We start from the raw sequence: 24,128 nt of genomic DNA on the forward strand, positions 1-24,128 counted from the left end.
CAAAGGAAGAGACTTGAGATGCTGGTTATACCCAACGCACTACATGATATACGACACATGTTCCTTTGCTGTAATCATACTGCGGCCTATGTTACTTTATACGTGCTTACGTGTACCTTTTAACATCGGTAAAAAGAGGCAAGCCATGGGTGCATGGCCGTGTAACTTGAGGTAGTTTGAGCAATGTTAGTCGAAAACTGTGGTCATGTTCGTTTGTTTTTTTCACGTCTAGAGGTGACATGTACAATCCCAGAGTACCCGTCGCAGGAACTAATTTTCATCGAGTCTTTCAACGACGCCGATCCGCAACGCCAGGAGCAGTGCTTGCCGGGTAGTGACGTTCTTTTCGGAACAACGTGTACATTTGATTGCAGCGATGACTTCAATTTGACTGACTCGGCAATGGTCACGTGCCTGGGGAGCGGAAACATCTCCAACCAATTGCCGAATTGCAATGGTTCTAAATTGTTTTATAATGAGTTTCTGGATGTTGTCTTTGATGTGAAACTGCTTATTCCTTTGAAAACCCCCTTTTTTCTGTCATTACTGTTACCTATTCAAACCTTATTCGTTATATGGAAAACTTAACCGTCAAGTATTCTTTGACTCTTGATCCCAAATATTGCGGTAATCAAGTGCTAAGTACCTGGGCTATCTGACACATAGAGATGTCTCAAAACATGGTGACAACTTATTCAACCTGACGTCTCCATGACGTCTCCACGATGTGTCTATCGTCTCCGGCAGGTCGGCGTGGGTCTATAGAAGGTTGTTAAGACGTCTCGGAGACGTCATAGAGACGTTTCCCAGACGAGCTGGAGACCGGAAAAAGTCTCCGTAAAAAGTAAACATGTCTGATTATCCTGAGCACCCCTGAGACCTGGCTAGGACGTCGTCGCGGAGACGTCCAGCGAAGACTCGAGTCTCCACTAGATAATCACCTAGTCTCCAGGCCATCCAATGAGATGCACACTTTAACAAGACGCGGTAGTCTCAACAATAATATCCATGTCATTACGTCACGCTCGAGCATGATGCATATGGCTGTAGAGATTCGTGCAGGAAATCCATGACTATCCATAAGGCGTATGTTGTGTAATAATATATTACCTAAGACTTTTTATGCATTCCGGTCAGCAAACCTCAGTTGGAGGTACATGGAATATCATGCATATATCTTACTCATATCTATAACATGCGGATTACACGTGTGTTTGTCAAGGTGACTTTTCTTTTACTAGGGTGGCGTCACGTTTTGCCGAAATTGACACAAAACGGAATTACCAAATGTGGAATTTTCAACATTTTGCGAAGTTGGGTCAAATCATGATCAAAAGCCGGTCAACAGCCGAAGATGTAAATCTTTATTGAGAAGTTTAACCGAAAGATACGCAAAGACACGGAGATTTTGACATCGAAGAAGAAGTTGCTATTGGAGCTTCAGAAACTCCACCGGTGCCACGGTCATACAATAGCTATAAAAGGTGCCCTCATATCATGAATGACCCAATGTTTATACGGTCAGAGCCGAGGTTTAACCTTCCCTTTATCTTTTGTCCATTTTTGCTTAATTTTGGGACACTATAGCGCCTGCTTTAATGTAAATACAACACACACACACACACACACACACACACACACACACACAAATATGTTATTACAAAGTGGCGACGGGCCAAGTGAAAATGGTATCTGAATCGGATGCAAATGGCATTGGCAGGCATATAATATGTAGAAGTTCATTCGTTGCAGTAATTTTCAGTTCAATCGATTTTATTTACAATGCCAAGAGCTGAGAGATCGATGATTAGAGAAATTCAGTGAGACAGCATGCAGTGCGAATTAAGTTTGGTTCGTACTTCTCGCATGACGGAAGGGTTGATAGTATGATTTTTACAGAGTACCAGCTAGCTGTGTTTCACAGTTGATGATTCTATTTTCTAGAATGTAGGGAATGTTCTAACGTCAGGGATTGAAACGCTACTTCGGGTAAGAAGTCCCTCGACTTTATCTCGCGAGTCAAACCTCCCTCAGTTACATTTGAAACCCTTTTGGTCAGGAAATTGTCAACGTCCACTTCCCCACCTGTCATCATCTTTACTATGTTTCGTGTTTTCTACCAGCCCTGGACCCTTGCCGGTTGACGCCCTGTCAGAATGGTGGTACCTGCAATGCATCCGCCGATCATACCAGCTACTCCTGCACGTGCCCCGCGTTTTTCACACACATCAACTGCAATACAGAAATCATTCCCAATGGTTGGTTTATTGATTTTTGTTTTCATGTCACTTTTTACCCTAAATGTTTACCTGTTTATTAACTTGAAACACAGTTGAGAACCTTTCTCGACCCCCCAAAACAAACAAACAAACAAACAAACAAACAAACACAGGATGTGCAGTCTCTAGCGTTATACAATAACATGACTACATTAATTTATGCTTTCTTTCGATTTCGCAGAGTTCATCGCTCTGTAAGTCATGCCATTTCCGGTCTTCTAATAGTGTTTTGAAATTACAATGTCTGTTTCATAAAATGATTTGTTTCAGAGCCACCCACCGTTGTAACCCATCCGTCAGCTGCAGAAGAAGTGGAAGCACTGAGTCGAGTTGAGTTGCACTGCTCCTTTACGAATGTTGATAGTTTTGACTGGTACAAGGGAACCACAGTAATTAGTGGAAACACCAATCTATCCCCTTTCGTCATCAGTGAAGTTCTCGCTGAAGATCAGGGCTACTATTCCTGCCAAGGAATCGGGTTTAATCAAAAAACAGTGAAGACGAATGAAACACTGTTGACTGTGAAAGGTAGGTCGAGTTAGAAGACTTTTTTTTTCCACAAAGACATTCATAAATTCATAGATAAGATACTAATCAAAATAATTTTTATGACAAATTTTATGTGATCTTTCTGAGATGAAAAAAAAAAAGCAGAGACAGAAACACATAGACCTGTATGCTCTTGTTTACAAATGTGTTTGGGTGTGTTTGTTTGTATATACCTGTGTGTATCTTTTGTCAGTACCTAATTATAATGTCTTTTAACATCGTTTATGGTTACAGGAGTTGTCACCTACGTCGCTTCTACGTCTTTCAATTTGAACTTTACTAGAGCGCTCTTGAATCCCCTGACACAACAGTACCAACAAACTTCCGCACTTATTGAAAATACGGTGAGTGTGTTGTCTAGTAAATTAGCTTTTTCTTTCTTTCTTTCTTTCTTTCTTTCTTTCTTTCTAGGTGTTACATGTTACAATTGTAGTAAATATAAATTCGTGGAAAACAACTTAGCTTACTTACATAAAAGAATACCCTATAATGTTCAATGTCGTGTCTTGGACAAGTTTCTCGGAGCGTTTATATTATGTTTATCAAACCAGTTGTTAAAATTCCTTACAAAAAAAAAACAAACGAGCTATTTATTTTTTTTTTTGCGTAAAACTATTTTTATAAGAGCCGCACATCGTCTAACGCCAGCACATTGGTATTATAACTTCTGTTTTGGGTAGCTGGAGACAGTTATTCAGAACGGGCTTCCCCAACAAGTATCGGTGGCGATCAACGGGTTATCAGAAGGAAGTGTGATGGCAGACTATCAGATCTATCTCTATAATGGGACTATTTCAGACGGTGATCGGCGCGCAGAAATTGGCTCCATACTGATCGATTATGCCCAAAACTCTGGTGGTCTGGTTGATCCCGATTCGATTGTTGTGTTGAGCACAGGTAAGAAATGGAAAGTGTCGCTTGAATTTATATCTCCAATGTTTTAACGTTTACACAGACTACGCACTCCACGGATATTTCTTCAAAAGCTGTCATTAGACTGTAAGCTTTATAAATCTCCTTGTAATGCTTTATACAGTATAGTCTCTGCTTAATGGGATACGTCTTTATTGGGTAGTCAGCTTCATTGACACACGGAATGAACAACAGTTCCAGTTCATGTCATACTTAATACCTTATTATATTAATCGGGAGGGCATTTCGGTAAATTCAGTTACAATTTTCTAGACATCTGTGATATATTTTTATATTCATTTTTCCCCAAGAAATCTTCAAAATTGGGGTAGATATCAATTCTGAAGAAATGTATGAGCTCCGATTCGATAGAGGGCTTAGGTTTTTGTTGCAGCATGTTAATATACAACACCTAAAAAAGATTCTAGTTATCCGATTGGTCGATTACTCATCACGTGACGTGCAATTAAAAGTAGCATTGCACGCTGTCCCTTTTCAGCCGTTCAAGTATGTTCGAACAAAATGGATAGCGCACTGCTGACGTACGTCACCAATTTACCATTGAATTCGGTGTTAAACTGGAGCCTCGATGGTTTTCATCTTTCTTAAAGTTGGCACGTTTACACAGGAAATTTCGTACATAACACATTTTTGGCTTCTGATTGTGGTCCTGAGTGAGAAATTATGGACAAGATTCAGAAAAAGATGAAAAAACGTGAGTCGTCGAATGACCTAATTTCGAATACGGGGTAACACGGAGTAGCCGGTGCCTACAAGGAAGAGTTCGTATTGGTTCTTATCCGTGATGTCCGGGATGAAAACATTTTCACGGACATGCCGGAAGATCAAGGATCATGCCGGGTGACTTCACGGAGTCAACACGGTCATGCCGGAAACAGTACGGATGATCGCGGACCGACTATCCGTGGTCATCCGTGATGCTATCCGTGAAAGTGTAAAAGGGGCTTCACCGAATACCGTGCTACCCATCATCAATGTGACTCGCTAGCGCGCTCGCTTTACTGGCTGCTTGAATAGCCCCTGTCGCAAGGTCGGCCTGCTGGACAGTCAACGCACTCGTGTCTCGTACACAAACCCGAAACGGTTGTGACTTGAGTATGAGCTGTATTTGCTGTCATCATTACATTTTACAGTGGATTTTGAAGCTTTTCTCAAAAGTAAAGTGTTTGGATATGTTGGGGACACGGAATATCATTTTCTGATTCAGATTTTTTCCCCAGATTTTAGATTGCGCAAGTACCGTGACCAAAAAGCTCGCGAAGAGTGACCTTGAATTGTTTTGGCAACGAGCTGCAATTTGTCGATATCAGCAGGTTCCCGAGAGTTTACCAAACCAATATATATTAAGTACGGTGCGTAATTAGTGTGTGGTAGCTGTGACGTAAAGCATGATCTCCAGTAGATCGGTTACACCGCTTAGTGTATAATCTTATAGGAAATGCTCTATCCGCCAATACCCGACTATGCGGAGACTACTGTATAAGGTTAATATATATTTTACGTCATTTTACTTAATTTGAGTTATTCCATTATGATGTGTCTATGAAACTACAACTAATTGATTTTAAGGCCATAATGTTTCATAGAAACGAAAGTAAAAGTGCGATTTCATTAGTACAACTGTATCTGCGCTATTACGTAAAATCAACTGATAAGGACCCCCTAATTTGCATTCCGTTTACATATTATAGGCCTATATCGTTTGGTGTTATGACCCTGTCACTATTTATTTATTTATCTATTCATTTATTTCTAATCTTTTGTAAGGGTAGCCCATTCACCGATAAATAGTGGTCTTCCATGGAGCCCTGAATAATATTGATGAACATAATTAAAGTATGTACATTAAATAGCAAAACGTATATACAGAAGATGACATATACAGTGTAGATACATACCAGCATACTGTACATTGCAAAGTAACATAAAAAAAGTACATGCCACAGCTAGCCTAGAATAGATTTCGTGTGTTACTTACAAATAACAGCTTTGCTTAAACAAACTCTTAAATGAATATATGGAAGAAGCTGATCTAATTGGATAATCCAGCCTGTTCCATTCAAATATACGATTGGGCTGCACTTGTGACAATCAGAGCGAAATCTTGGCACACGTAGACTTCCACTGTCTATTAGCCTTGTATGATGTTCATGTACATCACTAGGCTTAACTATTCAAAGTGCACCTGAAGGTACGAAGGTGCTAAGTTATGGACGCAGTTATATATCATCATAACGCGACTGAACTCAAAACGTTTGTCTAGTGTCATCCATTTAAGACTTTTGAATAAATCAGCCGACGGTGTGTCATATGTTTTGTCCAAAATTATTCGTGCTGCCCTCTATTGATTTTTTTTTTCTAGCTTAGTTGTATGGGATTGAAATCTATTTGACCAAACAACAGAACAGTAATCAAATTGTGGTAACACTATAGATTATTATAAAGTAATTTTAGGGATTGTTGGGACAAAAAGGCCTTCGCTCTCTTTATCATGCAGACACTTTTCTGGGTACGTTTACATACATTTTCGATTTGTTTTGACCATTTCAGTTCTTCCTCTATTAAAACACCTAAACGTTTGGTGAACTGAACTCTTTTAATCAGACTACCATGTAATGAAATACTGAAATTTTCAATTTTCCCGAGATTAGCACGGGAGCCGATAATCATGACAGAAGTTTTGTCAGTGTTAAGGACGAGACGATTTTCCTTAATCCACCCCATTACCTTGTTTAGTGCAACAGTTATCTTTTCTTCTAAAACTGCTGCGTCATTAGCACTGACAGTGAGGGTCGTATCGTCAGCGTACATATCTATAACACCTTCTGAAGTACACTCGGGTAGACTGTTGACATAAATTGAAAATAAAAGGGGACCAAGAATTGACCCTTGAGGTACACCTAATTTAATAGTTGAAGGTTGGAACTTGGCTCCTTTGAATTGCGTCACTTGCTGTCTGTCACTTAAATAGGATTTGAACCAATCTACAGTCGTCTTACTGCACCCTATGCACTTTAATTTATGTAAAAGTAGGTCATGATCTACAGTGTCAAATGCCTTCCGAAGATCTATAAAGGCAACTCCAGAAATTTGATTATTATCTATATTCAAAGACCACTGATTCACAAGTTTTGCAAGAGCAGTTGATTTGGAATGAAATGGTCTAAATCCAGATTGATTAGGGTGTAGTAAATCATTCGCATTCATGAATTCGCTCAGTTGTTGGTGTACGGCCCTTTCGATAATTTTACTCGCGGTTGGTAAGATTGAGATGGAGCGGTAGTTATTCAACGAAGAAATGTCTCCTGCTTTAAATATTGGTACTAACCGAGCCTTTTTCCATTCACGTGGAACAACTCGCGTAGACAGGGATTTGTTAATAATATCGCAAAGAGATTCTGCAATAACATTTTCTGTCACTTTTAAAAGTTTGCAGCTGATGTAATCTTCTCCGATTGCTTTATCTATGCCAAGAAGTTCGATCTGTCTCAATACAAAATCTCTCGTTATCATACTTAAGTTATATTGAGAATGAGATGGAACAAAATCTTTGTCCTCATGTAATATCATTTGAGAAGTATTCCTCTGCAGATCTTTTGTAATTTTAGTAGCATTAGATATGAAAAAAAAATGTTGAATGCTTCAGCAATACTTGCGTTGTCCGATACTTCTGCATCATCAACCTTTATGGTATTGGGAGAAATGGGTGATGATTTAAGTTCTCTCAAGCTCTTCCACATTTTCTTAGTGTTGTTACGATTTTGTACAATTTGGTCAGTGTTATACTGTTTTTTTTCTTATTCTCATGAGATGAGTAACTTTGTTTTTATGCCTCCGCCACGAAGTGGTGCCGGAGGCATTATGTTTTCGGGTTGTCCGTCCGTCCGTCCGTCCGTCCGTAATGAATTTTGTGGACAAGGTAACTATCAAAACCTGTTGAGGTATCCTAATGAAACTTGGCTTGTATGTGTATTAGGGGGTGAAGTTGTGCCTATCAACTTTTGGGTGCACGTGCTCAAGGTCAAAGGTCAAAAGGTCAAGGTCAAATACATAAAATTTCACTATTTCCACCATATCTATGCAATGCCTGAAGATATTTTCTTGAAACTTAGTGTATACATGTATTACCCAATTTAGATTCTGTGGTGAAAGTTTGGGTCATGAGGTCAAAGGTCAAAGGTCAAAAGGTCGAGTAAAAGTATTAAAACTTCTTTTTTTTTTTCTCTGTAAATTGGAAAATTGTTCAAGGTATCTTCATGGAACATAGTATATACATGTACTGACTGGCAGTGATTATCTAGAGAATGTAGGGTTCATGGGGTCAAAGGTCAGGGGTCAAAGGTCAAGCGCAACACTTCAAAATTTTACCATTTCCCTCATGTTCATGCAATGCCAGCAGGATTTTTTTTTTTTTTTTTTTTTACACTTGGTGTATGCATGTGTAACCTAATAGAAATTCTCTGGAGAGTTTTTTTTTTCTTTTCTTTTTTTTTTTGCCTCAAAGGTCAAAAGGTCAAAGATCAAGTGAAAGTGCTGAACTAACTTTTTCCTCCATATCTCGGAAGTGGCTCAATTTATCGTGAAACTTACTGCATATTTATGCATGTTCTACCTGAAAGTGATTATCTTATGAATTTTAGGGTCAAAGGCCAGATGAACATGGTAACAATTTACTATTCAGTACAGAAATTGCACTTTTTCTCCATACCTGTACCATGAAAATTACTCAATGCATAAATGTATGAATGGGTCAAAGTCAAGTTAAAGTCCTTAAATCCCCGAATACATGCTCTCCTATTCATCCAATTAAACCAAGGTCAAGGAAGGTGAACATTCAACACATTTGTGACAAACTTGTCATTTCAATATTTTGCCAGTTTTGTGAAGATGTAATCACACATTGTCCACCTGTACTATCTAGACCTATTAGGAGAATCATGCATTATGGCGGAGGCATACCAGTCGCCATAGCGACATTTCTAGTTTAGATATTTATAGGTATTCCAAAGATCATCACTATTGTTAGCTTTAGCAGCTTTGAGAACTTTATCACGTTCCGTCATGAGCTTAACAACCTCATCAGATATCCGTGGACATGCATGTTTTCTTATCCGCTTTTTGCGCAAAGGTACATGTGCTTGTTGATAACATTATTGAAAAGAGTCAACCACATATCCCACGCATCATCAACGTCGTCTATATCTTTTATGACCTGCCACGGAGCACTTCTCAAATCACTATAAAATTCCTCCTCATTAAAGGAAACCAAAACCCAAAGAGAAATGTGGATTGAGTGAAAGCAGCAACATTAGTAGAACACAACAGTGAAAGTTTGAGGAAAATTAGACAATTGATACAAAAATTACAAATTTTAAAAGTTTTGATGTTGGAACCGCTGGATGAGGAGACTAGGAGAGATTTTTATGTCATGTGTGGACAACAACATAAAGAAAATATAAAGGGAATTCCACAAAAATTCACTTTTCTAGTATAATGAAAGAGGACTTGACTATCCGCTTTCAGAAAGCAGGAGGAATAATTACTAGCCTTAACATATGTCAGTATCAAGTTGACGGAATGTGTAATTTTCATGAAAAATGAATTTTTGTGGAATTCCCATTATATTTTCGTTATACTGTTGTCCACTCAGGACGTCATAACCTCTAGTAGTCTCCTCATCCAGTGATTCCAACACCCAAACTTTAATATGTTTAAAAATTCACAACTTTTAAATTGATTGTCCGATTTTCCTCAAACGTTCACTCATGAGTTCTACTAATGTTGCTGCTTTCACTCAATCCACATTTCTCTTTGGGTTTTGGTTTCCCTTAAGATTTTTGAATGAGCGAAATTCCGCACATTAAGATTTTTGATGGATCTTTGCACTGAAGTCCCGAATAGCATATACCAAATAATGATCACTAATGCTAGTCTCAAATATTCCCCATTCACTGTAAAGTTCTTTGTCTGATACAAATATCAAGTCAATTAAAGTAGAAGCAGTATTTGTAACTCTTGTGGCAGTATCAATTAACTGACTTAGTCCATACATATTTGCATAAAACAACTTTTTCGCCATTCACATCATGTTGGTGTGGCATATAATTATAATTGAAATCACCTAATATAATACAACTCATATGTTCCGAGAGAGCAGAGTCTAAATTCTTGTCTAATTCGTCAAAGAAATCAACGTGAGAATTCGGAGGTCTGTAAAATTCCCCTCTTCTCTTTCTTCTCTTACAAAACTTGCAGTGATTAATTTTCACGCATTGGAATTCATACAATTAACACGGCTACAACGACATTTCGGATACAACAAAGTAAAATGTAAGACCCAAAATTATTAGCTAGATATCCTGTTCTCCTAATGTTCGGACGTAGCAAAAGTTTGGTATAAAGAAATAAAGCTGCCAATCAAAATGGTTCTCGTTTTAACATGAGTCGCCTGTAATAACCCATAAAAGATTGTTTTAAAATATCAGATGTTAGGTTGTATGTATCTTAGTTAAATTTAACTTAAAACTGAAATTATTCAACGAGATATTAGTAAAAGCTCGACAAATTTTTCACGAGAGTCAAGTTGTGCAGTCCTTGATGGACAATAAGCACTTTATGTGGGATATCTCATTATATTTCTTTACAGTCATATGCCCTCCGAAGACTTTTGAAACTCAATATGGCAATGCATCATTTCCGGCTGGTGACCTTAATAGCAGAATCAATGCAACAGATGGGCCAGTCTGTCCCGACACCAAAATAAATCGTAAGTACTGCCCTCTGCCGTCATTTCACACACAGGCCTCCAAATGACATGTTCACTGTCATAGACATTATGGATTGAATGAAGGCAGCAATATTGCTAAAACACACCAATGAGAGTTTGAGGAAAATCGGACAATCCGTTCAAAAGTTATGAATTCTTAAAGTTTCTGCTCAGTCAGTCACTGCTGGATGAGAAGACTGCTACAGCTTGTTATGTCACATGTATACAATGATTTCAACATATTTTTACTTTTCTCGCATAATAAAAGAACATTTGACTTGCCTCTCGGAAGGCGGGGGGGGGGGGGATACATGTATTACCATTAACATACATCGGTGACAAGTCGAGGAAATGTGAACTTTAAAAGAGAAAGTGAAATTCTCTTTATACACTGTAGTAGTCTTCTCATCCAGTAAGGACTGCGCAGAAAATTCATAACTTTTGAACGGGTTTTATTTTTTCCCCCAACATTCACTGATGTGTTCTACTAATATTGCTGCATTCACTCAATTCACATGTACATGAAGGTGGTTTGAGAGAAATCTTCAAACGTTTCTACTTGCCCTTCCAAGAACACCGTTTTGACACACCAGGGCCTTATTTCACAAAAATTTGATATGATAGCAACTCTTGCTGGAATGGCAGTTGTCATGGTAATGACAAGAATCCAGCTTCCTGATTGGCTGTTGCTATGGGAAGTTGCCATTCCAGCAAGAGTTGCTATCCTAACATATTTTATGAAATGGGGCCCTGGTCTACACTATAGACCTCCACTTCATTGTGGAGAAATTGTTTTTCAAGTGAACATTTTTAGAGATAAAGCTGTATTTCTTGTATCTCTTTGATTTACTGACATTTGACTTAAAATCAATGACTTTCTATTTGGGGATTTCATCTCTTCATCCTTGACGAGGGCATGTATGTATGTAATAGTATAATATATGCCTACATTTATTTGTTTGTTTATATACATGTATTTCTTCAGTGCATCGGGAGTGTATTACTCAAGAAATTTAGTGCTGGAGTTACTAAAATCACTAATATATCCCGGTATTTGAGTATGAGTTATTAAAATCACTGATATATCCCGGTATTTGGGTATAGTGCTGACGAAGAACCATCATTTCTTTGTGTTTTGCCATGAACCTGACAGGTGGCCAGCCTGCCATTGTAGCGACCTGCGAAGGAGATACGATCTCACCGTGTAATTGGGAGCGGGAAGATAACTGTGGACGAGACCTCACTGCCGATGAGCTCCTGAAAATTCTGCAACAGGTAAGACTGTTCAAGCCTCTCATCCATTACTGTTATGAATACACATGGAAAACTACAATATCTGTCTTGAATCTTAAATGAAGATTTTATTACCACTTAAAGAGGGAGATGGATGAAAGTGGTGATTTCTGTGATACGCTTTGCTGCGAAAAGACGATACGTTTCAACAAATACCATATACAATATTAATGACATTACTATTTAGCACTGAAGTTCGTCGCAAATAATTTATAGTGTATGTACTTTGCTATATCATACGTGGTTCTTTCTAAGTAATGTAAAAAAAAAAAGACAGACGTCAGCGAATGTAGCTTTCTTACACATTGTGAACGTACAATACTTAGTAAAGTCGAATACACCTTGAAGGGATTAAAAAACAGAATAAAGAAACTTCAAAGAGCCAATCATTCACCCACACCTAGCCTGCAAGCAAACTGATTCTGTTCGCCTGTCTAATCACATTGAGTTATGTAGATGTTGCCCTGTTGACCTGTCAAGTTTAAGAAAATAACAATCGGACATATCGGATCAGAGAAAAGGGGAAGAAAGAGAAATAAGAAAACACACACAAAAAAAAATACAACAACCACGAGAACAATATTTTATACCTTGTCTGTGACACATGCTGTTCTAAGCACTGTTTTGTAAGCTGTGTTAATTAAGAACTTTTATCTACTTTATTTTTCAACCGAAACTTGATAGTGTATTTACGATGGCTCGTTTTTTTGATGGCTGTAGGAAGAAGTGACCACTGAAAATGTGGAGATGGTCGCGACTCGAGCAGCTGAAATAACGGAAGACACAGAAAGTCTCACAGCAACAGGACTGGAAACCGTGTCTGAAATTCTCCAGGATATCGCCTCTGTAGATTCCAGCGAAATCGAGGTATTGTGAATTATAATGCTCGCTGTTTGTTAGATATATGTATCAAGAAGTGTTCAGCAAATACTATCATTCATTCAATTTTCTTTCTTTTTTCTTCGTTATCTTTCATTTTGAGGATGAGGCGTTTTATTTCCTAAACTCATCGACTGTCACTTTCTCAGCTGATGAGTGAGTCATGTATTAGCATATCATGTAATAGATTAACGCCGTCATTGGGCCCTTGTCAAGTTTGTTGCTCTCATCTTAACAGAAGAAATTAGTCAGGTCTTTTCCCCTCGCCTACCCAACCAAGAAAGGAGTAAAAAAGTCTGTTTCTGGGGCCACCAGATTTTGCAAAAGAATTTTGATGTGTAAAGTAGGCGAAATTCAACTTCTAAACCACGAGATGTATCGTTGAATGAAACTCATTTGGTCAAAAGAAATGTGCTGTCATAAATATGTTCCTTGCATCCGTGTCGACATCGAATAACGTCGAAGTAAATGTTTAATCTGATCTGCTCTTTAAAACTAGGATCTCGTGTCCATTTGGAATAGGGTGATAAGTCCCGTCCAAAACATGCAGTGTATCAAGAAAGTGCTTTATCTCAACAGGTGACGGTTTTGGTGGTGGATATTGTCAACAACATGGCAGACACATCAGATAATGAATTACAAATGGCACAAGAGATGAGCGGTGCTGTTAGCAGAGCAGTACGATTCATGGAGGAACAGTTCGTTAATGTTGGGATCCAGCAAAACGAAACGCTAACAGTGACGGAGCCTAACATAGCGGCAGTGGTAAGTCCAATAGACGTTGGTGATTCAGTATTACGATGATGTTAACCTGGTGGAGTGGAAACGAGAGTAGCAGCCTAGTTCATGGAAAGGAAACCAATTTTCATGCAGACAGGTATAATCTACTTAATATATAACTACATATACAAAAACAACGTCTGGCAAGTTCTCTGTGGTGGGTGTTCATTTTATTTCTGTTTTCATTTCATTTATTAAGCTCACACACAATCATACAATGTTGCATTTGTACCATACATCCACAGAGATCAATGAAAAGTAACACCTATTTTGTAAATTTGGTTTATTATGAACACTAAATGATAATATTACATGACCTTAAAGGAACTTAAATCAGGGGGACCGAGCAAAAAAAAAAAAAAAAATGAGCTAGATTAACTGGATAGGAAACACTCTGCCAATCACGAGAAAATCATGTGGCATATTTCTAAGTAGGAAGTTGCCCGATTTACAACTGCCAGACAATCTAACGATATAAAGCCGGGGGGGGGGGGGGGGAGGGAGGGGTATATATTGCACATTGTGCCCCTACCATATTTTCATTTGCCACTCTTCCACCCTCAACTCAATTTTAACCAACTTTGGAGACTTTCCTAGCATTTCGCTACTAACATCATAATGTGTAATTTAGCTATGATATAAGCTACGATATTGCTTGTTACCATGGCATCGATCACCAGATCATGAGTCTACATTACCAGTAATTATCAGGAATTCAAGTTTTCTTTTACTTCAGATTACATATATATATATATATATATATATATATATATATTTCATTATCATGCTGCAATTATTCTTTTTACATCACTGTTGCCATTTTTGCACACACTTCCCGAGAAAACTTATATTAAAGATGATTTCAATGTATTTTTCATATCGCCGAATATTGCCCTCATTTGACAACCTTTAAAAATTCGAAATGTAGTTAGAAATACATTTTGAGGTGCTCCAACTCTGTGCATAAAAGTCATTAAATTATTGGGCTGAAGACATACCTAAGAAGTATAGTAATATTGCATTTCCTTTATACATCTTTAGAATTATTTTAATGAATAATGCCCCATTGAATGTAGTGACCTTGAGAAACTTCAACCATAATACTTAAAATGCTCTTCTTTTGTGGTAAATATAAATATAAAAAATGATTTGGCCAATTGTAAAGACATGTCACATGTTTGGAAAAACTTTTATCGTTTGAAAAAACGTTATATCGTGAGAAGCTCCCCCAGTAGCAGGTACTGAGAAAGTTCAAAGGTGGGGTCATGAAGAGTTTAAGTTGCTAAATCCATGTGGCAAATATGACAAATTAATACCAGAAAATTAGATAGGTTATAGATTATAGAGAGAGGCATGTAATGTATCCCCGTGGGATAAGGAAAGAGTCAAAATAGTCCGGCTTTACAGGGTGAAGATTTGGGGAGTGCCCACCAGGCTTCCGACCGCCCGGCCATTGTCCACACAATGTACACATTTGAAGAAAAATGAATAACATTTCGTCATTAAGAAGGAAAAATTGATTCATAACCGTTAGCGTGTCACCAATTGAAGACCAGTGAATCAATTGATTCATGAGTCCTTCCTCTCCTTCTCTCTTTCTGAAAAGGTTGACGACGTAGAAGCAGAAGAAATTCTGGCTGGTTTTTCAGTTCTTCTGACAGTCACTGGTGTCAATGAAACCATTACAACCGATGATCTTCGTCTCGAGCAGGGGGATGCCACAAACTTGACAAAGAACCAAAGTCGGCCGGAAGCTAGCATTTTCGTTCCGGGAGAGGTTGTTGCGAATGTGAACACAACTCGCGTTTTTGCTACAGGTTTCCGTGACCCGTCGCTCTTTCCGTTTTCATTCAAGAATGAAAATAACACCGAAGAAAACAGAACCGTTGAAAATACCGAATATAACAGGATTATTAATTCTCGCATTTTAGGGGCGTCTATCGGGAATCGGGTGATAGAACGCTTAAAACAGCCTGTCCGAATTTCGTTCACACCTCTCATACAAGTAAGCTATTGCGATTTTTATAGCTTTCTTCTTAATAACGTCCCTGTTGATGTGGCAATGTGTTCAGTTTTGATTTTTTTCATCATCTTCTTCATTTTGACACACACACACTCACACACACACACGCACGCACTCAAAGAAATGCTTATTGTTATTCAAGTATTCAAAGCACTAAGGAAAAATGTCATTCAACCACATCAAAACTTGCCTCTTCCAATGTTATCTCTCAGTACATGATTCATAATTGGTGATAAAATGAAAAAGTTAATTCAAATTATAGACCAAGATTTACTTCTTAGCATCTATGACAAATATTGTGAGTTACTGGCACCTGCAGAATGAATTGAGAGGATATTGCCTTTTTTTTTTTGTGTTTCACATCTCAGTTCATCACCTACCTTGGTAATTAATTGCCTGGTTTTATATAATGTGATTGCAATTATTTTGACATGGGCGAAGTTTTTCCTTGCTGACGGGAAAGTCAAAGCTCATGAATTATTTAATGCAATTCATTTAAACATTCAGAATGGTACCAATCCAATTTGCGTGTTTTGGGACTACGAAGCTAACAACGGCACGGGTAACTGGTCGACCAGAGGCTGCTGGCTGAGTAATTCCAGCACCGAAGAACGACCGGAGTGTGAATGTAACCATCTCACAAATTTTGGTATTCTCATGGTGAGTGAAATGCTGTTAGTGATGACCAAAGTGCCAATAATGGTAATGAACACGTGGGCCGCTGATGAGAAAGAAAGTTGTGATCCCGTTGGACTAAATACAATACATGTCCAGAAATAGTCTAGTTTGGAACGTTTTTATCGATTCTTTTATGCCGACTATACGCGTTAAGCCGAGTGATGGCGCTATCACGAGAGCTGCTTGGAACTTGCCCACCATTAGAATTCCACTCGAATTTTTCTTTCCTCTGGCGGCCTTAAACAGTCTGTTTTCATCATGAATGAAATGATAGCTGTATTTGGCTATTGCGATATATAGCCTAAGGTCTAGAAAATTGCTCTGGATTAGGAAATTATTGATATTATAATATGAGTCATAGATAACATCACTTCCGTGTAATTTCTCACAAAATGCTGTAATCATAACCATTGTTTTGTCTGACTTCAGTTCAACTTAATCATTGTGCAAGTATTTTTTCAACAGTCTCATCATTTAATATTTTATGCATTTCTCCAGTTTTGTTGAGTTAAAAGGGACCACATTCTAAAATACTGTACTGAGAACTTCCTATATAAGCGAAAATATCATTCACTTTCAAGGAATTGTCTGGAATAGAACTAAAGCTGGTAATAAATGAAAGAAAAAGCCTATTGCAATTTTCCAGGCCAGTAGTGCAAAATGTGTCATTTAGGGACGGTCTTTATAGTCGAAAGCAATGTTCTTCGACATACTACGGTTTAAGTCTATCCCGTCTTGCAACCTAGATTTCAGAGCCAATAAGCAGTATGTGCATATCTTCATCACTTTGTCCTTCTTGATTTATCTAATTATCATTTCACAACACATAGAACCTACTGCCAACACTGGAAAACGTCAAATAACTCCAAATCAGGACTACAATATATTATCACACCAAAACAAAATCTGCTTTGAGAGTTTGGCCCTGGGCTTTTATGGTTTATTCCTTTCTGTGCTAGAGACTTTGGAAAGTGTACCACGCTTTGCGCTTTTCTGTACCAATAGGCACTCAGGGCACATGAAAGGTTTAATCAATTTTAACATTAATCTATTTGCCTCCGCCACGAAGTGGTGCCGGAGGCATTATGTTTTCGGGTTGTCCGTCCGTCCGTACGTCCGTACGTCCGTACGTCCGTACGTACGTCCGTCCGCTTTCGTTTACGCGCTAACTTGAGTAATATTTACTGGAATTTTACCAAACTTGGTCCAAGTATGAAGTATTATGGGGCAATGATTTGATTAGATTTTGGGTGAAATCGGCTAAAGGTCAAAGGTCAAAGGTCAAGGTCAAATCATGAAATTGTATCCGTTTACGCGATAACTCAAGACTGGATGGATCAAATTTCACCAAACTTTGTTGGAGGATGATGTATAATGGGAAAATTACTTCATTAGTTTTTCAGTGAAATCGGACAGAGGTCAAAGGTCAAAGATCAAGGTCAAATCCTAAAATTTATCTGTTTACGTGATAACTCAAAACTGGATGAAGCAGCTTTCACCAAACTTGGTCCAAGGATGATGTATGATGGGACAATTAGTTGAGTAGATTTTAGTGACATTGGCAAGAGGTCAAAGGTCAAAAGGTCAAGGTCAAATGTTAAAAATGTTGCTATTTCCCCCATATCTATGCAATGCCCGCAGTTATTTTGACCTTGACTTTGACTTTAGTGTAGACATGTACTACTGCGTAAAGATTCTCCAGAGAGAGTTTCATGTCATAAGGTCAAAGGTCAAAAGGTCAAAGGTTAGGTGAAAATGATGCAATATCACTTTTCTCACAAATGGTTCAATGTATCTTCATGGAACTTGGTACATATGCATGTACTGACTGGCAGGGATTATCTAGGGAATTTAGGGGTCATGGGTCAATAGTCAGGGGGTCAAAGGTCAAGGTCAACTCAAAATGTTACTATCAATTTCAATTTCAATTTCAATTTATTTTCATACTTCTCAATGAAGGAATGTACATCAAATATAATAAAAACATAGTGAATCATAATATCCGGCTTGGATGTACAGTAAATTAATGTAAGAATATAAAAAAAAACATATAGTGGTCAATCATCGTACGTTTGGTTCTAAGTATAACGCTAAAGAAATATGACGGAACCTACTTAAAAGCGAGCTTGTTAAGCGTAGGTCCCAAATTCTGAACAGAGTGTAAAGATGAGGAGCACTGATGCAACGTAGGACCAAAATAAAGAGAAACAGAAATGAAAGGCAAAAATATCTGGTGCACTAACAGAATCTTCTAAATACATTAATAGTGTTATACAGACAACCACATTCTGCAGATGTAAGAACAGTTGATTTAACAATGTTGACAATAGTGTAGTAGTATGATTTGAATAACGGTGAAAAGAGAACAACTCGACATGCGAGTCCTCGGAGGAGATACGGGAAACCTAAAGAGTGAACATACAAGTACTAACATTCAAAGAAAATTTGAAATTGATTAGAATTACCAGCCAGTATAGCACTAAGGGGAATACAACAAGCCAGCTGTTCACGCGTTCCGAAGTCTTAGGGTACCAAAAGGGGTACTGGTGTGAAGGAATTTAAGAGCGCAAACAGAGAGGCTTAGCTGATTTGAATAACAACAACCAACACAGCAGGTAAAGGCACATAAACAAGAAAGAAGGAAATTTCAATGGACTTACGCAATGTAATTATTCAATAAATTGTGTCTTAATTTGTACTATTTCCCTCATATACTAGTATATGCAATGATTGCATTATTAGTTTTAAAATTTAATATATGTACATGTATTACTTAATGGAGATTCTCTTGGAAATTTCCAGCCAAAAGGTCAAAGGTCAAAGGTTAAGGGTCAAAGGTCAGGTTTAAATGAAAAAAAAAGATATATTTTGTACTGTAATTACACTCTTTCTTCATACCTTGAAAATTATACTCAATGCATAAACTTATGATAAGGTTGGTCAGAAGTCAAGTAAAAATTTCCAAATCCCCAAATATGTGTACCTGCACTCTTTAATAGACAATTATAGCAAACCCAGTTCGTGGAAAGTGAACATTCAAGATATTTCTGACAAACCTGTTATTTCGATATTTTGCCAGTTATGTGAAATTGTCATTGACATTGTACTATACACCTATTGGGAGAATCATGCATTATGGCGGAGGCATCAGTCGCCATAGCGACATTTCTAGTTATTTTTGAAACATATACCATTATAAATTATCGATGCCATTTCAATGTTAGCCCTAAATATGGGATCTTAAAAACACTAACATAACGATATCTTATAATTGTATCCACTGCTGAATACAAATAATGGTAGAGGCACATTTATGCGCCGCATTGATGAACAACTCATTTTTCATTTCATTTTCATTTCATTTATCTTATTTTGTCACGGTACCGGGCTCAGCCGGAGGCTGTTTTTCAGCCGGTCCGTGAATTAAAACTGACTTTAAGAAAATGATATGCATGTGCACTTTTGAACGAGCAATGATCTTAAGCATGAACTATATTTCTTTTTATTCTACTTTCTCTCCATTCTTCTACCACAAGGATTTGTATGGCGGTTCTGCAGTCTCAGTCCTTGTTGACTACATTCTGGAAATCATCAGTTACTTTGGGTGCTGCATGTCGATCTGGGGACTTCTGGCCACCATTCTCACCTATGCTATTAACAAGTAAAAACTATTTTCCGTAGTTCGGGCTGTTCAGATAATAGACAAAGTATACAATGAGACATATAAAAAGTTAAGTCCAGAAGTCAGTTTGCTTTTGTTTATTTGATTATTCATTAGGTTTTTGTTGCTCACTTAGATAAATTATATATATTATACCAACCATGCTATTTCATAGGAAACATGCATACATGTAAAATCATATAAAATATCTCATAGAAAAGCACTTAACGATTAGTATGGACTTAAACAAGTAAATAAAGTGATAAGAAAAAAAATGAATATGTGACGTTTTCAGCGTTAATTCCAATTTTTCAGAATTCGACGGAGCCTTTCTGCTATAAATATGTGATTTGTCATAGATCTAGATTGTTTTGTTTTTTTTGTATAGAGATAGGGTTTCTCACATTGATTTGAAGCAGTTGCTTACTAGATTTCTGCTGTTTTGTGCTGAATAATGTTTCTATAAATTATAAGATGTGAATTTCTTACGGCAAACCATACCCTATGGGGTATGTACTTGGCACGCACTTTTAGTGTGTACATGTGTGTGTAATATATATATATATATATATATATATATATATATATATATATATAAATATATATTGATAGTAGACTATCATTTTACTAAAGTGCACAAGCAACTAAATATCACAAACTTACCTATATTCTGATGAGTTTAGAGCGACATGGTGACTGTATGCATATCTGAATATTACGCTGCTAATGTGATCGGTTACTTCATCTTTTAAATTTTCAAGTTGGAATCCATTAAAATTCACATTTAGTAAACAAGAAAAAGTTCATACAAGGGCCTATAAGGTCTACTGTTTCTGTTCCTGTAAAGAAAGAATAAGCTGAAAATCATTTGCGCATCATAAAGAGTTATATCTTAACAAATGCATAAGATGTGTGGAATGTTGGATAAATCGGGAATGAGTAAGTTCAGTGGGGTTTGTTTATATCTTACAGGAAATTACGGGATCGGAAACCCAACCAAATTTTGATTTCGTTGTGCTGCGCACTCCTTGGCTTGTATGTGACCTTTGTGCTGCTGCTCAGCTTTGACAATGAGCGAGAGATGGAAGAGGCTGTCACCAATGAGCGAGAGATGGAAGAGGCTGTCACCAATAAGCCAGCAACCCTTCCATGTTCCATTCTGGCGGGCTTTCTCCACTACTTCATGCTGGCGTCCCTCTTCTGGATGGGGGTCGAGGGTTATAACATGCACGTCTTGTTTGTGCGCGTGTTCAACACGTATATGCCTTACTTCCTTATTAAGGCGTCGCTGGTTGCATGGGGTGAGGTTAATCAGTATGACGTAGACATATGCACTCCTTCAGTCCTAAATGTCAATTCCATCACCATGTTTTGGCTTTTAATTAGCACTTAGAGTTGAATTAGGAGAGTGGGCGTTGTCAAAGCTGAAGAAAAATGGAGCACATCCCATTATTTTGTTTTTGTACCTTGCCAACACATTCCCTTTGCAATGTTTAGTTGCATGATGTGTGAATGAGATCTTTTGTTTATCTACAATTACTGAGTACTATGTTCTTAGGCGTAATTGAATTTGTGTGTGTGTTTCAATTTGTAAGCCTCCTTTGATGGTCTCTTTAAACAAACAAGCAAACAAAAACAAGGAAGAGGTGTAATTTCACTTTGTCGAACATGCTTTACGTTTTGGAAAACCTGCTTTGCTAGTCACGGGAAATGAACAGAATAACATTTATACATTATTTTCACTTCGATAGCAAAAACACTAAGCTAAATTGACTAACACTAAGTATGTCTTCATCATCTTACTTCAGGATGTCCGCTTCTTATCGTTGCCATAACTGCTGGAGCGACGCGTCAAAACTATGCTGCAGCTAACTAGTAAGTTTCTTCTCTACCCCGTACGGATTGGTATTTTGTACTTTGTACCTGAATTGAACTGTACCGTTTCCATCGTTGTCGCCTCCTTCGGGTACGTTATAATAATGATACGGTGCTATAAAGCTAGCATGGCCTTTTTAGTATAAACAACGCTTTTTCCAGACGACCCTCTTATTATGATTCCCCCAGGATTGCTAGATAGGCCTACCCACTTATATACCCGGGTCAAGAGGGGCATCGTGGGTAAAACGTGATCCAATTTAAGAACGTACACATCGGACGGGGTTTGAACCCAGTGCATTCTGTGTGAACGTCCGGGGCCTTTTCCTCTATGTCACACTGTTTCCAAATAAAGAATTAAAATCTGAATAAAAATTAGTATATACTTAAGCGTAAAAACACGATCTTTTTCATGTCTTTCATGCGTATTAAAATAAACGCGAGAATAAAAGTAAACGAAATTAAAAATATACAGACGAAGTTACTACTTTCCCTTGTTGAAAATAGATCAGTTTTGGCTCATGTTGTTGGTTTATTTACAATTCTAACTAGATGACGGAAACCTCCTCAGATCATGATCCCTGAGTTGATAAGCAAAGCCAAATAAAAACTGGATAAATTTGTCTTTTTAATCTCCCGTTTTATAACTACAGTTGCTTCTTAACAAGGTCACCGTTGATTGGAGGCGTGCTTGTTCCGGTCGGTGTAATCATGGTTTTCAACGTGGTAGTCTTCGTTCGTGTGATAAGACGACTCAACAAAACGGTCAAAGGTCGAGTGATCGACGAGACAGAAAAGCGACAGCGCCTCCGACGGTTCCAAAACGCCATCTGCATTTTGCTGTTGATGGGCCTTACCTGGGCCCTCGGGTACCTGAGCCTTATCAGACGGGCAAACAAGGCTGTTATTGCCGTCTTCACCGTGCTGAACTCGTTGCAGGGATTCTTCATCTTCGTACTTTATTGCGTGCGACAGCCGCTAGTGCGTGGAATTTGGCGGAGCCAATTTCAATTATGTTTGCCCCGGTCCTCGGATGCTGTTAGCTTCAAATTCGATACCAGTACCGATCACACCAGTTCAACATCCAAGGGCAATTCTGAAACTCTGATCTCGTTTAGTGCAAAACAGTCTATGGTGGGACATAGATCGACCTTTCGCCCCGAAAGTGTGGAAATGACTTTCCCTGAAAGAACACCAAGGCTGATCTTCCCAAACGAAGGATTTGAGTTCTGAATTGAAAACAACAACAACAACAACAACAAAACAAACAAACAATAGCAATACTATATTTTTGTAGTGACAATAAACTAGGTTGTAAAAAGTAGGGTGTTAAAAATGTAGGCCTATTATAAAATGGGCTTTAGAATCTCTGCAATCTGATTGGTCAATTGTCACGCATTGATATTTACTGATCCGCACTGAACGCATGGCTCAAGTCTTGTATAGTGTTGTAGGTGTACCGAGATGCATGATTGGGAAAAAGGTTGTATTTCATGAATTTACGGGCGTATTTTATAACACGAATGATGTACCGGTCTATTTCGTGGATCAGTGAGAATTAGACGCTCTTGTTAAAGTCTGCTACAGTGCGCTCGCGGGTTTAAACAGTTCCAAAGACTCGTGCATCTAATTCTCACCGATCCGCTCTGTCCTGTGCATCAGTTGTATATTCTATGTTATGGTATAGCTACTCAGAGTCAGCTAAATAGCCCAACGAGAAAATGTTAAACGTATAAAATGCGGTGTCAGATTTACAGCATGGTAAATGGGACGTTTCGAGCTCTTTTAACCCAAATCAATCTTGGTTGTGACTCTCTGTCTGTCTGTCTGCCACCATGTTAATATCATTTTGGAAAAGGAATCCTTTGAACAATAAATCACCATGATTTCTTGTTCTCTCAAAGTACTAAATCTCTTCCATTCCCTGTGCCTTTAAGGACACTGGAGGAATTCCACCTGCAGCTGAAATTTATTATTGTTACAGCTATGTTATACTTTGTAATAAATGGTTAGCTTATAAAAAAACAATGCTCGATAGAGGAACTTAGTACATATGCATATCATAATGATGCATTTTACCTCTGGTGATATAATGTTCGTGTATACTAGTATGTCAAACATATATACCTTATATATAAAGATAAGTAAAGCTTCAAGAAACTACGTGAACTTTATCATTCCCTTCATTCCTGGGTGAACTGGGCAAATGTAATGTTTGAAATGATTTACTGAGTACAAACTACAATGAAATTGAATGCTTGATGATCGCTTTGTTGATGCAGCGGGGTTTTGCATGTTTCTACATTAGGAGTAATGTTTTGAATTTGTTTTAAAATTTTACTGCTAGTCACCTTTTCGTTTGGCATGAGGATGCAGACATAATGGTCTCGAAAAATACTGAGTGTGGTTAAG

The 24,128-nt window shown here is 37.9% G+C and overlaps 1 protein-coding gene across 1 annotated transcript; it reads left to right on the forward strand.

Moving 5' to 3' along the window:
- The first annotated feature begins 725 nt into the window (after positions 1-725).
- Positions 726-22,949, forward strand: LOC139741284 (adhesion G-protein coupled receptor G6-like). The gene is made up of 14 exons (XM_071651874.1): positions 726-747; positions 2,124-2,258; positions 3,063-3,172; positions 3,509-3,725; positions 11,681-11,802; positions 12,541-12,687; positions 13,279-13,464; positions 15,086-15,484; positions 16,010-16,162; positions 19,717-19,841; positions 20,814-20,934; positions 20,977-21,142; positions 21,650-21,716; positions 22,370-22,949. Exons 1-14 carry the CDS (start codon positions 726-728, stop codon positions 22,947-22,949), a joined length of 2,550 nt encoding a protein of 849 aa, XP_071507975.1.
- Positions 22,950-24,128: the final 1,179 nt, after the last annotated feature.

The sequence above is a fragment of the Diadema antillarum genome, unplaced genomic scaffold (assembly GCF_040938485.1).
Source record: "Diadema antillarum isolate AM-2024a unplaced genomic scaffold, OU_Dant_1.0 seq00000915_RagTag, whole genome shotgun sequence".
NCBI classification, from domain to species: Eukaryota; Metazoa; Echinodermata; class Echinoidea; order Diadematoida; family Diadematidae; genus Diadema; species Diadema antillarum.